Genomic DNA, 20,967 nt, shown 5'->3' with positions numbered 1-20,967 from the left:
CTCTCAAATTACTGATATTAAGTTAATTAATCCTCACATAGAGGATGTAATTAAATAAATAATTTAGGATTTTATGTTAGTTTTATAATTTATATTTAATTGGACTATTTTGTCAAAACTTCTAGTTGGGCTTTTTAGCTCATAAATTTTATAAGTTATTATCCCTAAATTTATGAATTATGTTCAAACCACCGTTCTAAACATTAATGAAAAGAAAGTTATGAAAGCATGGACAAACCGTGTTAAGCATTTTGGCAATACTATCACAAATAAAGTTGAATCTTCACACGGTGTATTAAAGAAAAACTTGTTAGAAGGTCACAATGATTTGGTAAAGTATTGGGAATCGATCCACAAAATGTTGATTAATCAGTTCACAGAGTACAAACATCTTTTGGTAAGAGTTTGTCTGTTGCAGAACACATATATGAGTCAAACCAGATGTACACCTCATTGATTTTTAAAATTGTAGAAAAGCCTTGGGTTTTATTTACCATGACGCCAAGAGAGTTGGGGAATGTGATATGCACAACAATTCGTGCTTGGCGGAGTGAAAAGCAATTCATGTTCTTTTAATATTTAAAGAATTATGAACCCATTTGAGTTGGTGCATTGGTATTAGCTTGGGACCTGAGAGTGTGCTCCTCTTAAGAAAATTAAAGAATTATCATTTATTATTATATAAACTTCTATCTCCGGTCCTTATTATAAGAAAATGTTTACTTTTAAATTAATTGTAAAATTAACGTACCTAGAAAAAATTATAGTCAAAATACATCAAATCTATAATGAATATAAAAAGTAAATACTATTTTCTTTTAATAAGGACCAGAGCGGGTATTATATAGCATGTGTATCCATAACTAACACAAACACACAATGCCGTAACTATCTAGGGCAAAAATATTTAGGATCATATAACTGACCAACCTTGCAGACGAAATAGAAGTCGTTTGAAATTCATTCGAAATTAACTACACATGTTTACAAACCAGCGCCACAAGCTGGAGCTCAATTGGAATGTATCAAATTTCCGGAAATATAAAAAGCATCTTGAATTAATTTTATTCTAAGGCGCCTTTCGTATCTTGCAAAAATAAAATAGGAAAAAAATATCCCATTAGTGACAATGGGGATAAAGTGTTTTGACCATGTTGCAGTCAAATCAAAACCGAAGTGACTTCATGAAATTAAATTAACCCCAAACTATTGGACTAATCCCTTCTGCTTGAAAATATCAAACATAGCAGCTCCAATTTTAGCAGGGGACTCCACAACTGTGACTCCAGCTTCCCTGAGGGTGCTGATTTTGCCTTGAGCAGTACCCTTGCCACCCGACACAATAGCTGCACAGGCAAATCAAGGTTGCACATTTAATATATCAATAGCAAAATGAACATGATCTAGGGAGAGCCAATGTAAAGGTTGGCATTGCTTTATTGTCATTATTTTATACGGGCAAGACATTGCTTTATTGTCATCACTAGGAGTAATCGGAAAATCTTATTTAGAATTAGACTTACCTCGTAACATAAACATGGAAGTGTTTAGAAGAGCTTAAAAAATAGTTTATGATATGCCCATAAATTGTTTTCACTCCCCAAATAGCTTATAGGAATATCTTGTATAGAGCTGATACAAAAATTTACCCCATATCTTCATTGATTATAAAAGCATTTTATATATGAAGTATTGTAAGATAAGTGCTAATTGGATAAGCATATAATCAAATTGTTTATTCAAACACACCCTCACGGCCTCACATGGTCAAATATATGCAATCTTTCCCATGCTAACATTGAAGTTAAGCAGTAGAATAAAGTGGTTGCAAAACTTCAGAAAACAAAAATTTACCTCCAGCATGACCCATACGACGGCCAGGGGGAGCAGTTAATCCAGCAATAAATGCAACAACCGGCTTCTCAGTCCCGCTTTCCTGCATAATCATTCATAAATCAGTTAAAACTCTAGAAATAGTCTTTAGAAAAGACAATATGATACTATCGGCATGCGCTTGTTCTTTCATTTTATAAAGAATATATCCAGCCCAGATAATTATCACCATTAACCAAATAACAACACCTATTGAAAATTTATCATCTCATCCAACAAAAGATTCACATCTACATATCAAATTCACATTAAACAGGCCCTTTACTATTTTTTCAATAGGAGGAAAGGAATTATAGGTGTTTGGGACAACTTTAGCAGTATCCCTCCCTCACGAAACAGAAACTTATTTCAAATTTTTAGATACTGATAACCATGTAAAAGACAGAAACTTATTATGCACAGCTAACAATTAAGAGGAACCTTAATTAGTGCAGCGGCATCCTCTTCTGCAGTTCCTCCTATCTCTCCTATGAGAATGATACCTGAATTACGCAAACAAACAGCAATGATTAACGACCATTCCATTAATCCTACAGGAATTTATTCATTAGGAAAAGAAACTATGCAGACATGACACTGTCAAGGTTTAGCGGACAAACTAATACAATAATATACACGACACAATAAAATGTGTCAAAGTACCTTCGGTTTGAGGATCCGCTATGAACTTAGTAAGGCAATCAACAAAGTTTGTTCCATTGAAGGGATCTCCTCCTATACCCACGCAAGTGGATTGTCCAAGGCCAACAGCAGTTGTTTGGTAAACCTGGATAGTTATAAACAAATATCATTGCTTATCCATGGGTAATCATCATACTGTATGTCATCAAAACAACTTCAAATTTCAAATGGTAATAACTGCAAAAATACTCAATAAAAGACTAGAATGAGTTGTTTTCATTTTAAAAGCTGAAAATTAATTTAAATAGATGAACAGAAGTTGACTTTTTTATTTTGAGCCATAAAACGGCAGATGATAATATGAGAAGTGTGCAAGAACCACAGAGACGTGTAGTCAGTCACAACTCCATGTGAGAAAAGTGGTCTAACACAGATAGAACTGACTAACTCCAGTACGTGTCATTATTTTCTACATATCACTGAGGCATCATCACCAAAGACGAGGGACCGAGAACTCAATTTGAACAAATAAATCTTATCAACAGCACATATGATGATATAAGGCAATTCCATTACAATGTTATCACTGTTAAAGGCCTAAATTCACCATAGAAACACACCATTGCAGGGCCACCCTTCAAACTTTACTTATGATAGTTGGCAAAATTTTCACCATGCCATTCTGCCATTTAATGAAACGGCTTTATACACTACTACAACAAATTTAATAATTTTCCCAACATGAAAAACAAGGACTCACCGCTTCATATGTCAAAGTGCCGGAACGAGAAACAATTCCAATGCGCCCAGGTTTGTGAATGTAACCTGGCATGATTCCAATTTTACATTCCCCGGGCTTGATGATACCAGGGCAATTTGGTCCTATCAAACGAGTTTTGGACTGTCTGTTGATTGCTGCTTTAACGCGTACCTGACCATAAAAAAAAACTTAATTTCAGCCACTACATTGATATCGGAAGCAGAGACGCAAAAGTAAATTAGACAAGCCATGCAGAAACAGGCAACAGTTACATACACCACAAAGACACATAACCAAACTCAAACACGAGGCACCGGGAATCAAGACATTATACAATTGCCCAATTTAATCAAAAGCCATAAACAAATCAAAGACCCGCACATGAGCAAGCTAATCCCAGTCTTCCACGAATTGACAAACAGACTAATACCAACCAAAATTATAGCACCAAAAAAGTGGTGTTTAAACATTGAAATTTGAAAGTCTAAACAAATAACATCTAATGATAATTCAGTATTTGTCACACCATAGCATTACTTCTTAAAACTTGTTAACACTTTCACAAGTAAAATATGATTGAATGTCTATTGATTGTCACTATACCATAATTAAACTCAAAAATTAAATCAAACCACAAAACCTTTAATCCCATCACACATTTCACAAAAGAGCTCATAAGTGATACATAAAGGTTTTGTCTTTCTTTCTCATACTACCCTACCCACCAGTCCAACACCAATCAAGTGAAATGAAACACTAGCCACCGTAATTACATATGTAACAAAGACACTTCAAATCAAAGGCAACATGTCAGTGTCCCATACCGACAAATGTGGTTACATTCAATCACTTCAATTTTCTCAAATTATTACAAGAACTGACACTTCAGAATTCAGATTGAATGCATGTCAAGTGTTTGAAACATGTGGTTACATTTAATCAATTCCATTTTCTCAAATTATTACAGGTGTCTACGTGTCTGTGTCATATCAGCGCTTCACAGCAATAAATGCAATTCACTCACCCTCACGCTTTCTTTCACTAGATCAATCAACACATATTAAGCTATGACAATAACAATTATAACAACATATAAAAAGCTAAACAATACAAACAACAACAACAACAACACCACCAAAAAACCTATGTCACATGTAGTTACAATCAATCATTTTCTCAAATTATTACTAGTTTCTTCATGTCAATGTCATGTCAGGTATGAGTTAACCCAATCATATCACAAAATCCACTTTACTCACACACTCACACCCTTCATTTCACTAGAACAATCAACACACAAAAATTATAATAACAACAAAAGAAAAGAAAAACTATCATAATCGTCATATGCGGTTACATTCAATCACTTTCATTTTCTCAAATTGTTTGTTATCGGTGTCTACGTGTCAGTGTCAGAGTCATGTCATCACAACATGCATTTTAGGTCTCCCTAATCCTTTCTTTCACTAGATCAACCAACACATATTAATCAACACATAAAAATTGTAACAACAACAACTACCAATAATATAAAAAAAAAAAAACCAATTAACAATACCAAAAAATATTTTAAAAAAATATAAAAATGAGTAAAAAAAAAATAACCATATCATGTTGAGGAATCCCTTCAGTAATACAAACAACAAGATCCAATTCAGCCTCCAACGCTTCCAAAATAGCAGCAGCAGCAAAAGGAGGAGGAACATAAATAACAGAAGCATTCGCTTTAGTCTCAGCTTTGGCTTCAGCCACAGAATTGAAAACAGGAAGCCCTAAATGTTCAGTTCCACCTTTCTTAGGAGTAACACCACCAACCATATTCGTTCCATATTCAATCGCTTGTTCGGTATGAAACGTTCCGTTCTTTCCGGTTATTCCTTGACAGATCACGCGTGTGCTTTTGTCGACGAACACCGCCGGTGATGATGGGGTTGATGATAGGTGACGGAGATGTTGGCGGCGCGATGCGATTGTTGAGAACAGTTTTGTTACGCGGTGGAAACCCATTGTGTGTGGATTCCAAGTTTCTCAGATCAGTGTGATTTGGTTTCGTTATTACGGCGTTTTGATTCAATGAAATTGAATATGATGTAATTGTAATGAAGAAACCTTGTGCCTCCTTTTGTAGACTAGTCTTTTCACAAAAAATAAAAATGGAAGTGTTAAATACAAAATTTATTTATTTATTTTACCACGTATTTAATACAATAAAACGAAATTTACTCCTAGGTTATTTTGCTGTGCAATAAAATACTTATATTTTGCTTGACCAAACATAATATCCCCGAACATATTAAATTGCTGGTGAAACTGTGGAAGTAAAAAATAAACTTTTATTTTTAATCCAAAAAAAAAAACTTTTATTTTTTAGGTTATTTTGCTGTGCAATAAAATACTTTTATTGCAAATTAGGAACTATTCTTAAAAATATTTGGGATTAAAAAAAATACTTTTTGGGATAACCTAGCAGTAAATATTCATTTTAAAAATTACAATATTATGAAGGACTATTCTTATGAATAAAAATATTCATTTTTACTCCTTTATAAAAATATTTATTTATTTTTTGTAAAAAGTTTTCAAATTAGGGACTATTCTTAAAAATTGCAATATTATGAAAGACTAAAATTACCATTAAAATTTAATAGAGATTAAACTTAAAAGAACGAAATTTTGTAGGGGCTAAAAACACATTTAAACCTGAATTATACATCCAATTACTAACTCATTAATTAGAAACAAAATATTCCGTCAAAAAAAACATTAGAAACAAAATATAAATGTTTCAACTTACTAAGTGAAATATTTGCTAAGACTTCAACAAATGTAGAGAATCAATGCAGAGTCACCATAGTTCGAATCCTAATAGAGGCACTAACATTGAAAGATCGAAAATTAAAGGATAAGATCATATTTAACAATTCAAATTGGGATAATTTCCGTAGTTAGTACAAAGGATTGAAACTTTGAGATACATGCTAGGCTCGCAAACAGGAAGAGAGAGGGTCCTTAATGTGACAGTTCTAAATAGACACCAAATTTTTTGAGGCGCCGTAATGCAGGTGTTAGTTTAGTGCTAGATAGAGAAATAACTCCATTATAGATGCTCTTAGTGGACTCACCGGAGTGCCAATGTCCTAATTACAGCGAGTTCCAAATAAATAAAAACCAAAATGTGTGGCAAATTTTAGCGACCATAAACATATTTAAACTAAAATACTATTGACATTGAAGAAAGAGACTCTAGAAGACCCCAAAGGAGTTTTTCTTTTCACATAAGTTAATTTTTCACACTACTACAGAGAAAGAATTGCTAGTCACATAATTTTCTGGTGAACATCTACAATTATGTCAATCAATCAGTTCTTTACAGGAAATAATCAGATAGAAGAGAAGTGTCATCATCTGCCTATATGTAGATTGCTTTGAATTTAATGTTCCCAATTCCCAGAAAATAAATTTAGGAAAGGAACCAAGTTAGCCGCAACTTCAGTTATCCTGGGCCTGGTGTGTATATATATCATCATGTTTGAATATCGGCTTCACAGAACTTCCATGATCCATCATCTTGCCTCTTCACAACATACTGAACTTTGTAAGTGCTGCAATTAATCATTTAAGAAGTTTTAGTTAATAAAAACAGTAAAATGCATAAATGTTATTAGTGTCTTAACAATAGACTACTCTCCAGTTGTTAGTTAAGCAAGGGAAGTAAATCTTACCTATAGTAGTTTGGGTTCTTTTGCTGAGAATTATCAACAAGTTCGGCTGCTTCTTCTAAAAGGGCTTCTATTTCTGCTATGTCTGATCCATTTCCATCTGATAGAATGTCAGCTCTAAGGACAGATAATTTTAGCAAAAGAAATCTCCAGTGACAAGATTTTTCTTTTGCAGCATCAGCCAAGGCTTGCCACTGTCAAAAGATAACACCGATAAGTTTTCTTCTTGTGTTGCATAATCGACATATGAGCATGCAAAATCTCTATTGTTAAGCCAAACTAGCAATCAGCTATTTTTCCATCCTTATTTCTGAGGAAGTTTCTTTTTAATGGATTTTAGTGCAGTCAAATAATTTTAATAAATAAATGTCTTTTGAAATGCCAACTAACCATTATCTCAAGAAAAATGACATATAAAGTGATTCATAAGCATGAGGGATAACCATGAAATTTTGTTTGCCCCATAAGATTACAAGTAAAACTATAAGGGTAATTACAAGTTTGCATGTCTGGGCTTATACCAACTTGAAGTAAGTTACAGCAGTATGAGAGAGTGAAACTTACTCATTTAATAGTTAATTAGTCTATAGATTAATGAGTTGAATGACTAATTGATAGATGGCTGAAATGATATTTGATTATGTAAAAAGTGGTCAAAGACCACAACATGCATTACCTGAGAAAGCATAGATTCGTCAAGGACTTGAGCTAGGCCATTTACTTCATGGCTAGGCCCCAAAGCTTCAGCTTTGATTGTTTGCCATTCCCTAATAAGGGTTTCTGCTTCTTCCACAGGCATCAGCCTCCTATACACATTAATAGGGGAAGATGATGAGGTAAGAGAACTGTGTAAATCACCGCGACTTCCAGCATCTGACTTGGGCAAAAACTGTAACTTAACCGTTGACATAATTCTCTTCAGTTTGTTGGCAATAGAACTTTGCCTCGTATATGTCGGGCCTACACTGTAGTTAACAGATGAATTTGCAGTCCAAGAAGTGCTATTGTGGGCTTTTGTGGAAGCCCAGTTAGAACCAGTAAAATTCTTGCCCAAGTTCATTCCCAACAACTTCATTGAAGCAAATACGATACAACCCAAGATGGTAACGTGTGTTATTCTTTCAAATACTTGAGCACGAGTAAAGTGATTATTCCAAATACCATTGTTATACGTGCCAAGGTTCCTGTTTACTTTAACATGTGGTTCACTAGGATTGCGTTCGTTTTCATTTTTGCCGGATAGCAGTGAACCCTGCAAATCAGTAGGAGTCAGCTGCTTGACAGCAAACCCCAAATTTGGGGAAGAGCTCATATATGAGCGAGGTTCCTCAAAATCTTTCCGTTCTACAGAACCCGATGATGATAGAGGTCTATGACATATAGTAGGAAACATTTGTGAAGATCCTTTAGAGTTCTTGCTTCCAGAAAATTTCTTTTGAGCATTAAAGAAATTGGCCTGCAGAAATGACCATCTGTAAGTAATATTTTTCAGAATCAAAGCAATAAATTAGTTTTATTTGCTTTAGTTGATCTTACCAAAGCAGGAGAACAACCTTTAGTATCTGGATATAAGTCAAGCACAGAATCCTTAAGCCACAATTCCTGGCAAATTTCAGCAAATGGACTGAGATAAGAAATCAAAAACTCAAAATTACATCATAGAACCTTAAAATAAAGGGTATGATTGTTCTTGAGCCATTAACCTTTAGCTGTTATCTCATGTAAAACATATACACTAAAGAATATTTTAGAAGGCAAATAAAAACAGAGGTACTTTCACTCAACAAAATCTCATTTTCAATTGAAAAGAATAAAAAATAAATCAATCATAGCCTATGTCATTTAGGCTAGACTCTAAAAACCAACAACCAAGCCTTATCCCACAAAGTGGGGTCGGATACATGGATCAAACGACGCCATAATGTTCTACAGAAGCATAAATTGTTCCGAAACACACTAATTTTGAAATCTATGCCACAGTTAATATGGCACAGTGAGAACATACTTAAACCCGCTAGGGCCCTCGAGACTAAAATGGGAGGAAATGATATCACTAAGGTCAGTCAAGAAATTTGTGCAACAAAAGGCACCTAAAGCATTTGCAATGAATTTCAAAAGAAAATAAGAAACTGAATGAACATGATTGCAAGAGAAATACCAACGATGGGTTTGCAGCTGAAGCATCCATTATTGCCTTCCCCAAGATTGAATTATGTTTTGGATTTGAGTTTAGCTCAAGCTGCTTCAGCTTTTCAACTGCCTCAGCCTCTGTGCCCTAGATTAAAGACAACATTAATGAAGAACTGGGTTGTGGATTCTCACAGAAAATTGGAAAGTTAGAAAAATATATATATATATATATATATATTGCTGCAGGAAACCAAGATTTAAAATATCTAAATACTTCATGATCATGACAGCAGCTCCAATAATTAGAGTTAAAATGATAACCACATACCAGTCCAAGAAGGAATAGGCAAAAAGCTTCCTCAAATTTCAGATCAATGCCCTCTGAAGCTATCAAACATTCACATATGATTTTTGCCTTGTTAATCTGCATGAAAAAAAAAAAATTTGGTATAATGATGAAATTAAGAAAACCACTGTTTGAGTACGTAAGCCCAAATAAGTACTTACGAAAAAAGGACAATAGAAGGAATATTAAAATGCTTATAAGCTTTGGAGGAGAGTATTATTGGAGAAGGGTATTACCAACTCTTTTTGCTTGCTGGAAAATCCAAGTGCCATATGAGCTGTAAAAACTCTATAGAAACAGCTTGAATCAATTACTACCCTTAGATTTTGTGATTCAATGGTCTTCTTATTCTTCCGCATAACGGCTAAGCTATCCCAAGGAAGAAGATCAACAATCTCATTAGCCAGTAAATTGCCAAACGCTTGGCTTAGAAAAGAATGCCAGTCCTGCACTTGACATGAAGCTTCAACATCAAGACCCTGTCTAACTAATTCGCGTAAAGCCGCAATTGCTCCTCGTCTTCGTTCAACATTTTCAGGGGTATTTGGCATGCTCAGTAACTCCAAGGTGCAAGCGGGTGCAAGTTCTTCAAGAGATTCTTCAATCTAGAAACCATTAAAAAACATTCTCAGGGTTGCTCCATGTGTTCTCCAGCCAAAAAGAATAGAGGAATGGGATGATAATGATATCAAATATGAAATGACATGGACATATAATTGATGGAAATACTAACTAAGTAAACGGTGTTCCATGATTAAGCCTAGGTTAGATATTCAGGAAGCTGACCTAAATTATCTGTTATTAGAGCTTTTAAATTATAGAAGCAATAAATCTAATATTGAAGTAGAAATTATCATTTTCACTAAATAAGTACACCGCATTATTCCTAGGGCTCGCGGAAACTCCCAATGTTCTTGAATTAGAAACAAAAACTAGGGAGTACACCGCATTATTTCTTTTTCTTTGTAGTTGAAATGAGAGGTGGAGTTCATAGCCCAATCTTTTCCTAATAAAATACAGTACTACCTTTGTCCATAAATATATGACCCTGTTAACTATATCATGAAAATTAAGAAATTTGATAGTCATATTAAATTAAATTTATTAACAGTTGGTATTGTTTTTCCAGGTTTACCCTTTACGAGAGAGGGTGAACTTATATCTTTCCCATAACAGTATTTATTGTTTATTTGTTGGTTATTAAAAAAGTGGAAAAGTAATGAGGAGTATTATGTATATACTACCAAGCAAACCAGCTAGTGACCTTAGATCCCTAGAGAATATACACTTAAAAAAAAATTCGCACCTGAGATAGAAGTGTCATTTTTGCAAGAGATGGTTTACTTCTTAGAAGACATTGAGCACGAGCAAGAGCTTCAAAACCTTGAGATACTTTCTTCTTCTCAAAGCCAATCTTCGCAACTGTACACTTCAATAAGGCAACTATGATAAGGATAGGGTATCTAAACAAGACTGTTATACTTCAGAGAGTAATTTTCCAACCTCTGTCCACATGTCTTACCTCAGCTAATGCCATAGAAAGAACTAAATCATCTGCATATGGCTTCGCATCTTGATGCTGAAGACTTGTTCTTCCAATGTCCAGCACAAATTTTGATTCTCCAATCTGAACAGAAGGAATAGAAAAGTAGAAGTCAAATATTACCAGAAAACAGAGAGGAGTTAATACACAGCCATTAGGAAAAAATATTTATAAAACCAAGTACGTGCCAAGTGTACCTCTTGAAGAAGGCATAGAGCACCCGGCAACCAAGACCAAGGAATACGAAGGGAAGATTTAGGGGGAATCTTTTCCTTCAGGTTACCAGCATATTCTGGCTCAAAAAGGAGTTTATCCCTAACATCCATCAGAAGATCCTGCAAAGTAATATTAGATGAGAGCAACAAACAACAACAACAACAACAACAACAGCTCAATTACTTTATCTGCACCTCTTAAACAAAATTTAGCAAAACATAATTGGTGGTGGCATCTATACCTGGCGAGATGCAACAACACCCACTGTGTAACCTTCGTCAATTTCTGCATTTTTTAAACTCATAACTGCCTTAACAATTTCATCTTTCTCAGCACGATCAGGAACGCCAATAAGCTACAAAATGAACCGAGTGGTCTAGCATAAATCTCAAGACAAATTAAATGAAATCAGCATGGACGAGGTAATATAAAAAAGAAAACCGAAAATTATCAGACTATTTGTGAGCTTGAAATGATAAAACACTAATCATAGCTGATGAATCATATCCACCACCAACTCCATAACATAGAAAACAAAAATGCAGAAGGCGGAGATGTTAAGATAGAGCTGACGATATAAACATATGGAGTTATCCAACCATATTCAATGACCCAAAATTGCATAATAAAACTACCCCCTAATCTATGTTTATCGTTTGGCTTGTAATTTTACAAACACATGTCCATTTTTCCTCTAATAAATTATAACTTTACTTCTAATCCTATCTTGTCTAATATAACCATTCATCCATTGTAACATTTTCATCACTACAACAATAACTTTACTTTCTTATTATCTTGTTTACCATCCAGCATCCAGTTCCATACAGCATTATTTTTCTTAATATAAATGAAAATGAAAGTTTTCTTTAACCTTAGAGTTATTTCTCTATCACATAACAGTTATCACTTATGTAGCACCAACACATCAGATCGAAAACATTTACAAGTAATTGAGTATCCAACATGTATCGGTGTCCTACACTAACTCGTGTGTTTCGATACACCCACTTGTATTTTCTTAAATTATTTTTGGTGTCTACATGTCTTTGTCACGTCTAGTCTATGAAGCACGGACACAAACACCAAACACAAAAGGGATATTGACACGTCAAAACCGATAATAATTTGAGCAAATGACGTAATTCAATCTAATTTTATGTGTTGGTGTTGGACAATGACGCATGTCTGACACTCGGATTTAGTGCTTCAGTGTGTCTGACACTTTGTTATCGCTCCCAAGCATTCCTCAAATTTCTCAAATTCACTTGGATCCTATTCATTGACATCTTATCAATTTGAGAAATACTTAATGATTAACGATAATAACAATGAATGAACAAATGATAAATAAACTAAAATACACAATTTGAATAACAAACACATGAATTTTGTATCACCTGATAACAAGAAACTGGGATTTCAACAGTGGATTTCAACTGCACATTTTCAACAATGCGGTTACTATTATTATTAACAGATTTCAACTTCCTTCTTTCAAGTACAACATCACTTTTCCCTGAATGGGACCCAACAGAAAATCCAGAAGCAACTTCGCCTTTTGAACCTAGAAATGGAACTTTCGTGATACGAGCAACGCCATAGAGAGAAGGACCGATCACTGCAGCATTAGTCAGTGCCATGAGTGAACACTCATTCCCCTCTCTCTCCAAAACCCTAATTGTTAAGCTTCAGTGTTGTTTCAACATTGTTGAATTGGAATTGTGAAAACACATTGCTTTAAGGGTACAATTTGTGCAATGTGATTGGGAATTTTTGGTATGGCACTGAAGGAAGGAAGCACAAAGAAGAAGAAAAAGTGCGCGTGTGTGTGTGTCACGTGTGTGTTATAGAGAGAGAGAGAGAGAGAGAGAGAGAGAGGTGTGGAAGGTGTTAGAGAGAAATTGGGAACTAAATAATAATAATAAATATAAAGTTGACTTGTAATGTGTAAATAATAAATATTGCCCAAAAATACTTCATCCAATCTTTTTTTTATAACACGGATTAAGATTCAAGGAAGCTAATTTTTTTCATTAATAATTTTTAATTTTTTTGTCAAATAGTTTAGTGGCTAGAATTTTACTTTTTAAAATAAAATAGTGGGAGTATCAGGTTCGAACTCCGGTCCCTACATTTTATTAGCAATGTCTCAACCATCATGAAATATAATTCATAATTTTTATGTTTTATTTCAAAACTAATCATGAACCATCATGCAAAATATGTCTCTCTAATTAATGCACTAGCATTTAAATGAATTATTTGAATATATTTAATAAAGAATAAATTTACTTCACCAAAAAAATTAGAATTTCTTTTTATAAAAATACTAAAAATAAATTACAAAATATTTTTTATAAAAAGGACCGGAAGGAGTATAAATATAGAATTTTTATTTCATAAATTGTGCATTCATTGCATCTATTATTAATATATTAAAATCAATTACCACCAAAATTATTAATTTATCCTCATTACTTTTAACTACGTTATAAATTTTATATCCTTACGCATTCATTGCATTTTTACTATTCTCCCGATCCATGTTTAGCGTAACCCTTAACATTTATTACATCTTTGTAAAGAAAAAAACATTTACTACATCTACCCCCATTTTCATTCCCGCGCTATACAACTATCTGACACAGAAGCAACAACAACATCATTCAATTGAATCCAAAAATGGCACGACCAAAAACGAAGAAGAAGATTCGAGAAACCGAAGAAGATTTAGATTCAACAACCCCAGAAGCCATAGAACGTAAGAGACTCAAATCATTAGCTTTTTCAAACAACATACTCACAGAAACACAAGCTAGAACTTCAATTCATCTTAACCCTTCTTCCATTGTTGCCAAACATCATGGTAAAGACATCATTAAGAAGTCTCAGAGGAAGAATAGTAGATACCTTTTCTCGTTTCCTGGTTTGTTTGCTCCTGTTGCTGGTGGCAAAATTGGTGAACTTAAAGATTTGGGAACTAAAAACCCCATTCTCTACCTTGATTTTCCTCAGGTTGGTTTTTCTTATACAATGTTGATTTCATTTTTTAGGGTTTTGGTTTGTGGGTCTGTGATGTTTTTGGGTTTAAAGCTAGTAAGCTAATTGGGTTTGTTTTTATTGGTTTTTTTGGAATGGTGATTTGGTTGTTTTGAGCTATGAACCACAGACACTAGCTAGTTGAGATTGTCTCCATTTCCCAAAATAAATGGAAGTGTCCATTAGTATATAAATTAAGGATATAATTAATCATTTAATTTAATTTGTATATATTTTTAGAATCGGAGGCATTAATTAATCATTTATAGACAAAACTATAGTAATGTAAACTTCCAGGATCCTAACTCGACACTGACATGTGGATACTGGTAATAATTTGAGAAAATAGAAGTGATTGAATTTAATCACGGTGTCTTTGTTGTGTTGGTCGGACACTAACACACTTTCAATCTTAAGTTCCAATGTTACACAGGTTTTGAGTGTAACTCTACTTGCACGGACATTGGACACAACACAAACACTGATACGTAGACATCGATAATGATTTTAGAAAATAGAGGTGATTGAGTGTAACCACTTGTGTTGGCCAAACACTAGACACATCTTCAATCTGAAGGGTGCTACATAGGTTTTGATTGTAACTCCACTCTACTTGCACGAATATAGACATGCACAGACAGATAGCAATTTGAGAAAATAGAAGTTGATTGAATGTAACCACTTGTGTCGTTGTTGTGTTAGTCAGACACTGGACATAGTTTTTGAGTGTAACACTACTTGCATAGACATTAGACATGTCACATACATTGACACAATGCCAATAATAATGTGAAATAATAGAAGTGATTGATTGTAACCACTTGCGTCGGTCAGAGACTGGATGCACATTTAGTCTGAAGTGACTGTGCTACACAGGTTTTGAGTGTAACCCTACTTGCGTATACATTGGACACGACACAGACACTGATATGTAGACATTGATGCTAATTTGAGAAAATTGAAGTGAATGAATGTTACCACTTGGGTCGTTGTTGTGCAAGTCAAACCTTCAATCTGAAGTTTCGATACAAATTAGGTATTGACTATTGAGTGTAACTCTGCTTGCAATTCAGTCATTAATTTTACTGTTTATAGGTAGAGCAGAAATTAAGAGTAACTTATAAAGTTGTAGTAATGGATTACACAATTGTCTTTGTTGCTATCAGTTAATATGTCAATTGGAGTTGTAACAAGAGAAATCCAGGACTAACAACAAACCGTTAAATCCAATTGTTTATGAAAAAGTTAATTGGGAGTTTCTGAAAAGATTGAGATACAATAATTGATTTCAATTTATACAAAAAAGTTATAGTTTATAATACTCATAATTATTGTAGGACTTTCTCACCGTTTTCAACGTAAGTTGTGTGGTAAAGTTTATCCGAACTAACTCATACTCTGGTAGAGGGAAAAGAAGTAAGAAGTAGAGTTCAAGAAGAAATTTAGAGAAAAGCTAGACAGAGGAATGTGGAATATTGTTATTTTTTAGTTACTTTCAATTAATACAACTGATTCAGCACTTATCTCAGCTAAATGGCTACATGTTCAACAGTTTTAGGACGTTTGATTCGGTACGTATGTATTGGTAACTGACGAGGTGCATTATCACATTCACTTTGCAGGGCCGGATGAAGTTATTTGGGACTATCTTATATCCCACAAACAGATACTTGACTCTACAGTTCTCCAGAGGTGGAAAGAATGTGACGTGTGAGGATTATTTCGATAACATGGTTGGTCTTTTTTGCCATTCATGTTTTTTTGTTTTTTTATTTGTCTTTGAGACATGGACTAATGTTAAGGGGACTCCCTGAAAGAACCTCCTTCTGTTCTCATTCTTCATTTACAAATTTGTATCGTCTGGGAATGAACTTTGCGAGTATGAACACTTAGGTTCCTTATTTATGAGCAATATCTTGATTTTACTAGATTGTATTTTCGGATGCATGGTGGATTGGGACGAAAGACGAGAACCCAGAAGAAACCAAACTGGAATTTCCTAAGGAATTGTCTGAGGTTAGGAACTTTTGGAATGTAACTACCTTGTTGTAAAAAGCAACTTTTTTTTATTACTTATTTGGCATGAAGATAAAATAAAGTATTTTTTCTTCGATTTCAGGGACAACAAGCTGAACCTGACTTTAAAGGGGGTGCAGGTGCTGGTGCAGCTTCTGTAGTTAATCAAGGTGTTTCCAAAACCAAGGTTAAACGGGCAGAGCCAGAGTCACCAGAGACACCTCTTGAAGAAGATTTATCAGACAGTGAAATCGACGTAAAAGACACAAAGGAATTGGTCCCAGTTCGCCAATCAGCGAGAGCTGCTAAAAAATCATACAAGTATAAGTCTCTTCTATTTAGTTACCTGATGTGTGCTGCTTTCCATAATAAAGTCATGAAAAATTAATTTTGTGTAACAAAACATTATTCCCTCCATTCCTTTTTTAGTTGTTGTTTTAGGGTTTACAAATACCAAGAAAACCAATAAATTTCATTATTTTTTTATGCAATTATTTGTCTGTTTTCTATATTTTCCTTAACTCATTCAATCTTTTTCTCTCTGCAATAAATAGTTAATGGTATTATTGACAAAGCAATAATTAGTTTTGCATTGAAGTTTGAAAATGACAAGGAAATAGGAACTTAATTTTTCTACAAAATTGACAGTTAAAAAGGAACAGAGGGAGTATTTGTCATTTGCTGATAGAGCCAATGGCTCTATATATAAAATTTTTATTGTTTTGTATGTGTGATAGTTTAGTTTTGAGTTATTGAACTTTACGTGGAATGTTTGATGTATCTAAATATTGTATCGAAGTCATATATTCATATAGTTCTTTTGTTGGGCCAGATTTGCTGAAATTTCTTCTGGTGAATCAACTGGTAACAGAAGCCTTGACATTTCTGAACATGAAGAAAAAGCAGAAGTTGAAACTGATGTAAATGATCATAGTACTTCAAATATCCTTATAGCAGGAAACTTATATTTTAGAACTTCATTGATCGTATATTCTATATTATCAGGAAACTTATATTTTATCTTCCTTAATTTACGAGTACAGAAAGAAACTGCAGTTATTGACATTGACGATGAAGATAATGCTTCAAAAGATCAAGTCCCCGTGGAAAATAAAGAATCTGCTTCAGTGTCAAAATCTAAAAAAGGTTCACTTGTTCAGGCTACTATATCCTCATTATTCAAGAAAGTGGAAGTAAAGGTATGCTTTTGAAACTGTTTATGTGAGAGTCGGGACTTGGCAACTTCAAATAAATACTTTTACAGTCCATATATTTTTCTAAATGTATAACTTTTTTGTTCATGCCAATATTAGATTCCTTTCATTAGTACATCGAAAGAATTATGGTAAATTGGTATCTAAGATATGGGATGCTTTGAATTTATTGTGTTGGCTGTATCTATAAGAAAAAGCTTATCTTGATAAGTCATTGAGAAATGCAGATATAATGTTTGATCTAGATTTAAACTCTCAAACTGTAGAGAGTCTGAGAGAATCTGAAAAAGGTATTTCTGAATTCTGAAGTGTTGGCTTACAATCAATTATTATACGAGGGTAGTACTTATAGACCAAGTTACCATTATAACTGTAAGTCTGTAACTGGCAGATTCTGATACTAGTAGAATCCAATTACTTGGCTACAATAAGATCATCCTTAGTATTACTACGCGGTTTGGAAGACCTTAGTTCCACCTTAATTTTGCGCCTTATTAAAATGAATCTGAGATTCTGAATTATCTAATTTGCTTCCAGTAATGTTCAATACCAGTCAAATTAATTATCTCACAAAAATATTATATTTTCAGAAGGCTTCAACCAATTCAAAGAAATCTCCATCATCATCAAAAGGTTGTTTTTTTTCCCCAGTCTCTTTACAGTATCATTGGAATGGTTATGAAAATCAAATAATTGTTTATTTTTTATTTTTTCAGCTTCTGGCCAGAAGTTGCAGCCTGCTGGTTCGAAAACAAAAATTGAACCGGTTGATTTTTTTAACTTGATTTGTTGAATCTCTTTTTCTTCATTAACCGGTTATAAGTGCTTCGTGTTTTTTTAAGACAGAGGCTGATTTATTGGCTATTGTTGTAGGATGAAGGATCCAAGAAAAGGCCAAGAAAGACCAAGGACAAAAGTCCAGGTGAATATACTTCCTTCTTTCTGTTTCTTCTAATGGTTTTGTGGTGTTATCATTATAAATAAACAGGGCAAAAATTGGAGTAATTCAATCAATCTAAATTTTTATATGCATCTTAGGATCATTGGTCAGAGACTACACAGGGCAAAAATTTCTTGTTCCTCATCATAGCAAAATAAAAAGAGAGAACACCATGATATCGGAACTGTCTTGTGCTAGAAACAATCTAAAACTTGTGAATGAATTGTCATTTTTTTGTCTCAGTTTAACATGCATCAAGCCATCAATATATGATTCTAAATTTTATTGAGTTCAAGTTCGAGTTACCACATAGATTGATCACTTTTAAATTTGTTAGCAATATTAGGATCTCTTAAGGATCAGTTTTTGACTGTTATTTTAGATATATTTAGAATAACTATTGAGATTCCTCTTGGGACTTCTTGTTGTTAGTCTCTATGAAGCAATGACACAAGCACGTCGACACTGGTAATAATTTGAGAAAATAAAACAATTGAATGTAACCATGTGTTGGTGTCGGACATCAGACACGCCTTCAATACGCGATGCTTCATAGGTTAGTCTTTCATATAAAATTGCATCTTGTTAAAGCTGTCAAACTGACAGAAACTTCTGCCTGTGTATATCATCAACCTAGTTAAAGAAACTAGCAAGGAATTGTTTGATTTTTTTGTTGTTGTCATACCTCATTAAATATTTAAAATAATCGAAACTAGCCATGTGTTCTCTTTTCAGTTGACTACCAATGTACATTAATTACTTCTTTATTTCTTATTAAATGAAACTTTGGCAAACTTACCATGTGTGTAAATTTTAGGTGAAAAAGTCAAGGCAAAAAGCAAGGAAAATGAGGTAAGATTTTCAAATTCTTGAACTTAATGCCTTTTTTGTCTGCGGGTTTAGCAGTTGAATCATTTTACACGGTGTTCTTATTTTTCATGCTTAATCAAAATGCTACCCAACCCAGCAACCGACTTAACATAATTGCTACCTAAATTCTCACCTTTTAGGTTTTTTTCTTTCTTTCTTTTTTATTTTTTTTTATTTTTTTTATTTTTAAAGTTTTCTGTTTTAATTTAGTTACAGGAAGTAGGCACACTCTTAAACTGGTTCTTGATAGTGTATCGGAACAGTAGTGATCTGTTCAAATTCTGCTAATGCTATAGCTGCTATTTAGCACTTTTGATTATTATTTTGTTATATGTTCCATCTTTAAATTGACATTGATTTATGCTTTAAGTAACCATATATTTCCATTTGCCCTTTCATCTGAATTCTACACTCTAGAAATAACTATCATCTGTCTTGTTGTCCATCTTAGGAAATATGAAACTTTGCATCAGTCTTACAGTTTTCTTTGACCTGATAGTTTCACCTTTACATAATCAATTGTAGGTTGAAGATGTCGATGAAGATGATGATGACATTGAAGAATTTTCAAATGCTTCAGAGGTAATTCTTCCCAAATTAACACCTGCCGGAAATCGCATGCATGTTAACCGAACATATATGAAGCTGGTTTTTTATTCTTGGTAATTTATACCTTGCACGGAGTTGAACCTTTTGATGTTATGTTTGTAAATGTTCTTTTTTTAGGATTCTGATGGAAGTGACGAAGACTGGGCTGCTTGAGAGTTTGATCGGATACCCTTTGACTGGTTTAGAAGAACCGTGATGTCTAAGCTTTGCATACACATAACTTTGATGCATAGATATATGAATATGAGAGAAGATATTCCATGGTTATTTATGGTTGGAAAATAGTGGAATTTGTTCAATGTTTACTTACCAACTCAATCTTTATCTCATTTATGATGGTTCAGTAGTTTTAGACTTAATGATAAACTTTCAATTATCTTGTGAAGAGTCACATGCACGCTAAAGAAGCATGCTTTTAAGGACATAAAAGTTTGAATAATACTTAAGTAACATCATTGTAATAGTTAGGTTTGATCGTATAAATAGACACGCCGCAGACGATTGTGAGCTTTTGAATTCGTTTGATTCTTCTCATTTAATTTATTTTGTTGCCATGAACATTGTGAAGAATTGGTCAGGTTAATATTTTGCTTTTTTTTTTTTCTTTCTCCTGCATGAAAGGATACAAGAAATTAAGAACTTAATCTAACTTATTTAGGAAATAATCACATTAACAAGTCAGTCTATAAAGCTTATAAAATGATACTACTAATATTTGTAACGTTTCATTTCAATTGAAGTAAGATTGTGAGAATATTCCTTAATGCACTTGTGTTTTTTCACTTCAAATTCGATCAAATAAAGCCATCAACTGTCTGAGGAACATACGCATGTTATGGAGAAGGAAATACGCCGTTTTCATATAGTAAGCTATAAGTTCTTTTAATAAGCTATCACGAAGATCTCACAGAAATAAGCTGAAAATAGTTTATAAACGTGTCATAAGCTACTTTGATAAGCTCTTCCAAATAGTCTAACAAATACTTATACTAGTAAATAAACTCAAATAAGTCCATGCAAACATGCCCATAATACTTTTTCTTTGGAA

At 33.6% G+C, this 20,967-nt stretch overlaps 3 protein-coding genes across 6 annotated transcripts; 1 reads left to right on the top strand and 2 right to left on the bottom strand.

Annotated features, from left to right (window-relative positions):
• Positions 1–931: 931 nt before the first annotated feature.
• On the bottom strand, positions 932–5,444 carry LOC123907996 (succinate--CoA ligase [ADP-forming] subunit alpha, mitochondrial). The gene is made up of 6 exons (XM_045958491.1): positions 4,880–5,444; positions 3,275–3,445; positions 2,536–2,659; positions 2,314–2,375; positions 1,855–1,936; positions 932–1,346 (listed from the first exon to the last, which is right to left on the bottom strand). Exons 1-6 carry the CDS (start codon positions 5,279–5,281, stop codon positions 1,207–1,209), a joined length of 981 nt encoding a protein of 326 aa, XP_045814447.1. The 5' UTR covers positions 5,282–5,444; the 3' UTR covers positions 932–1,206.
• A 1,072-nt stretch (positions 5,445–6,516) lies between these two features.
• On the bottom strand, positions 6,517–13,160 carry LOC123907988 (plastid division protein CDP1, chloroplastic-like). The gene is made up of 12 exons (XM_045958476.1): positions 12,629–13,160; positions 11,470–11,583; positions 11,210–11,347; positions 10,992–11,096; positions 10,776–10,898; positions 9,706–10,074; positions 9,452–9,547; positions 9,152–9,268; positions 8,530–8,595; positions 7,670–8,449; positions 6,997–7,187; positions 6,517–6,876 (listed from the first exon to the last, which is right to left on the bottom strand). The coding sequence occupies exons 1-12, from the start codon at positions 12,869–12,871 to the stop codon at positions 6,798–6,800; spliced, it is 2,421 nt and encodes an 806-aa protein (XP_045814432.1). The 5' UTR covers positions 12,872–13,160; the 3' UTR covers positions 6,517–6,797.
• A 670-nt stretch (positions 13,161–13,830) lies between these two features.
• On the top strand, positions 13,831–20,435 carry LOC123907995 (DNA-binding protein RHL1-like). Of its 4 annotated transcripts, none has more exons than XM_045958490.1 (12): positions 13,833–14,246; positions 15,893–16,003; positions 16,200–16,286; positions 16,390–16,607; positions 17,119–17,206; positions 17,330–17,485; positions 18,091–18,133; positions 18,217–18,266; positions 18,374–18,422; positions 19,258–19,292; positions 19,836–19,892; positions 20,037–20,435. In XM_045958490.1, exons 1-12 carry the CDS (start codon positions 13,914–13,916, stop codon positions 20,070–20,072), a joined length of 1,263 nt encoding a protein of 420 aa, XP_045814446.1. In that variant the 5' UTR covers positions 13,833–13,913; the 3' UTR covers positions 20,073–20,435. The 4 variants fall into 4 exon arrangements, with proteins under 4 accessions (XP_045814442.1, XP_045814446.1, XP_045814445.1 ...); XM_045958489.1 differs by having other exon boundaries at positions 17,119–17,228; positions 17,328–17,485; positions 18,094–18,133; XM_045958487.1 differs by having other exon boundaries at positions 13,835–14,246; positions 17,119–17,228; positions 17,328–17,485.
• The last annotated feature ends 532 nt before the right edge of the window (positions 20,436–20,967 follow it).

The sequence above is a fragment of the Trifolium pratense genome, linkage group LG2 (genome assembly GCF_020283565.1).
Source record: "Trifolium pratense cultivar HEN17-A07 linkage group LG2, ARS_RC_1.1, whole genome shotgun sequence".
In the NCBI taxonomy this organism is placed as follows: Eukaryota; Viridiplantae; Streptophyta; class Magnoliopsida; order Fabales; family Fabaceae; genus Trifolium; species Trifolium pratense.
The sequence above is the reverse complement of the archived record's forward strand: the minus strand, read 5'-3'. Positions and strand labels throughout refer to the sequence as shown.

Coding starts and splice junctions, on each gene's coding strand:
- LOC123907996 (XM_045958491.1), bottom strand. CDS start 5,281: ATGGGTTTCCACCGCGTAACAAAACTGTTCTCAACAATCGCATCGCGC. Junction 3,446..4,879: donor GGATTCCTCAACATGATATG/GTTATTTTTTTT, acceptor TTTTATGGTCAG/GTACGCGTTAAAGCAGCAAT. Junction 2,660..3,274: donor GCACTTTGACATATGAAGCG/GTGAGTCCTTGT, acceptor ATAACTATCCAG/GTTTACCAAACAACTGCTGT.
- LOC123907988 (XM_045958476.1), bottom strand. CDS start 12,871: ATGGCACTGACTAATGCTGCAGTGATCGGTCCTTCTCTCTATGGCGTT. Junction 8,596..9,151: donor CAGCTGCAAACCCATCGTTG/GTATTTCTCTTG, acceptor GAAATTTGCCAG/GAATTGTGGCTTAAGGATTC. Junction 6,877..6,996: donor AAGAACCCAAACTACTATAG/GTAAGATTTACT, acceptor GATTAATTGCAG/CACTTACAAAGTTCAGTATG.
- LOC123907995 (XM_045958486.1), top strand. CDS start 13,914: ATGGCACGACCAAAAACGAAGAAGAAGATTCGAGAAACCGAAGAAGAT. Junction 16,608..17,118: donor GCTGCTAAAAAATCATACAA/GTATAAGTCTCT, acceptor TTGTTGGGCCAG/ATTTGCTGAAATTTCTTCTG. Junction 18,423..19,257: donor GACCAAGGACAAAAGTCCAG/GTGAATATACTT, acceptor TGTAAATTTTAG/GTGAAAAAGTCAAGGCAAAA.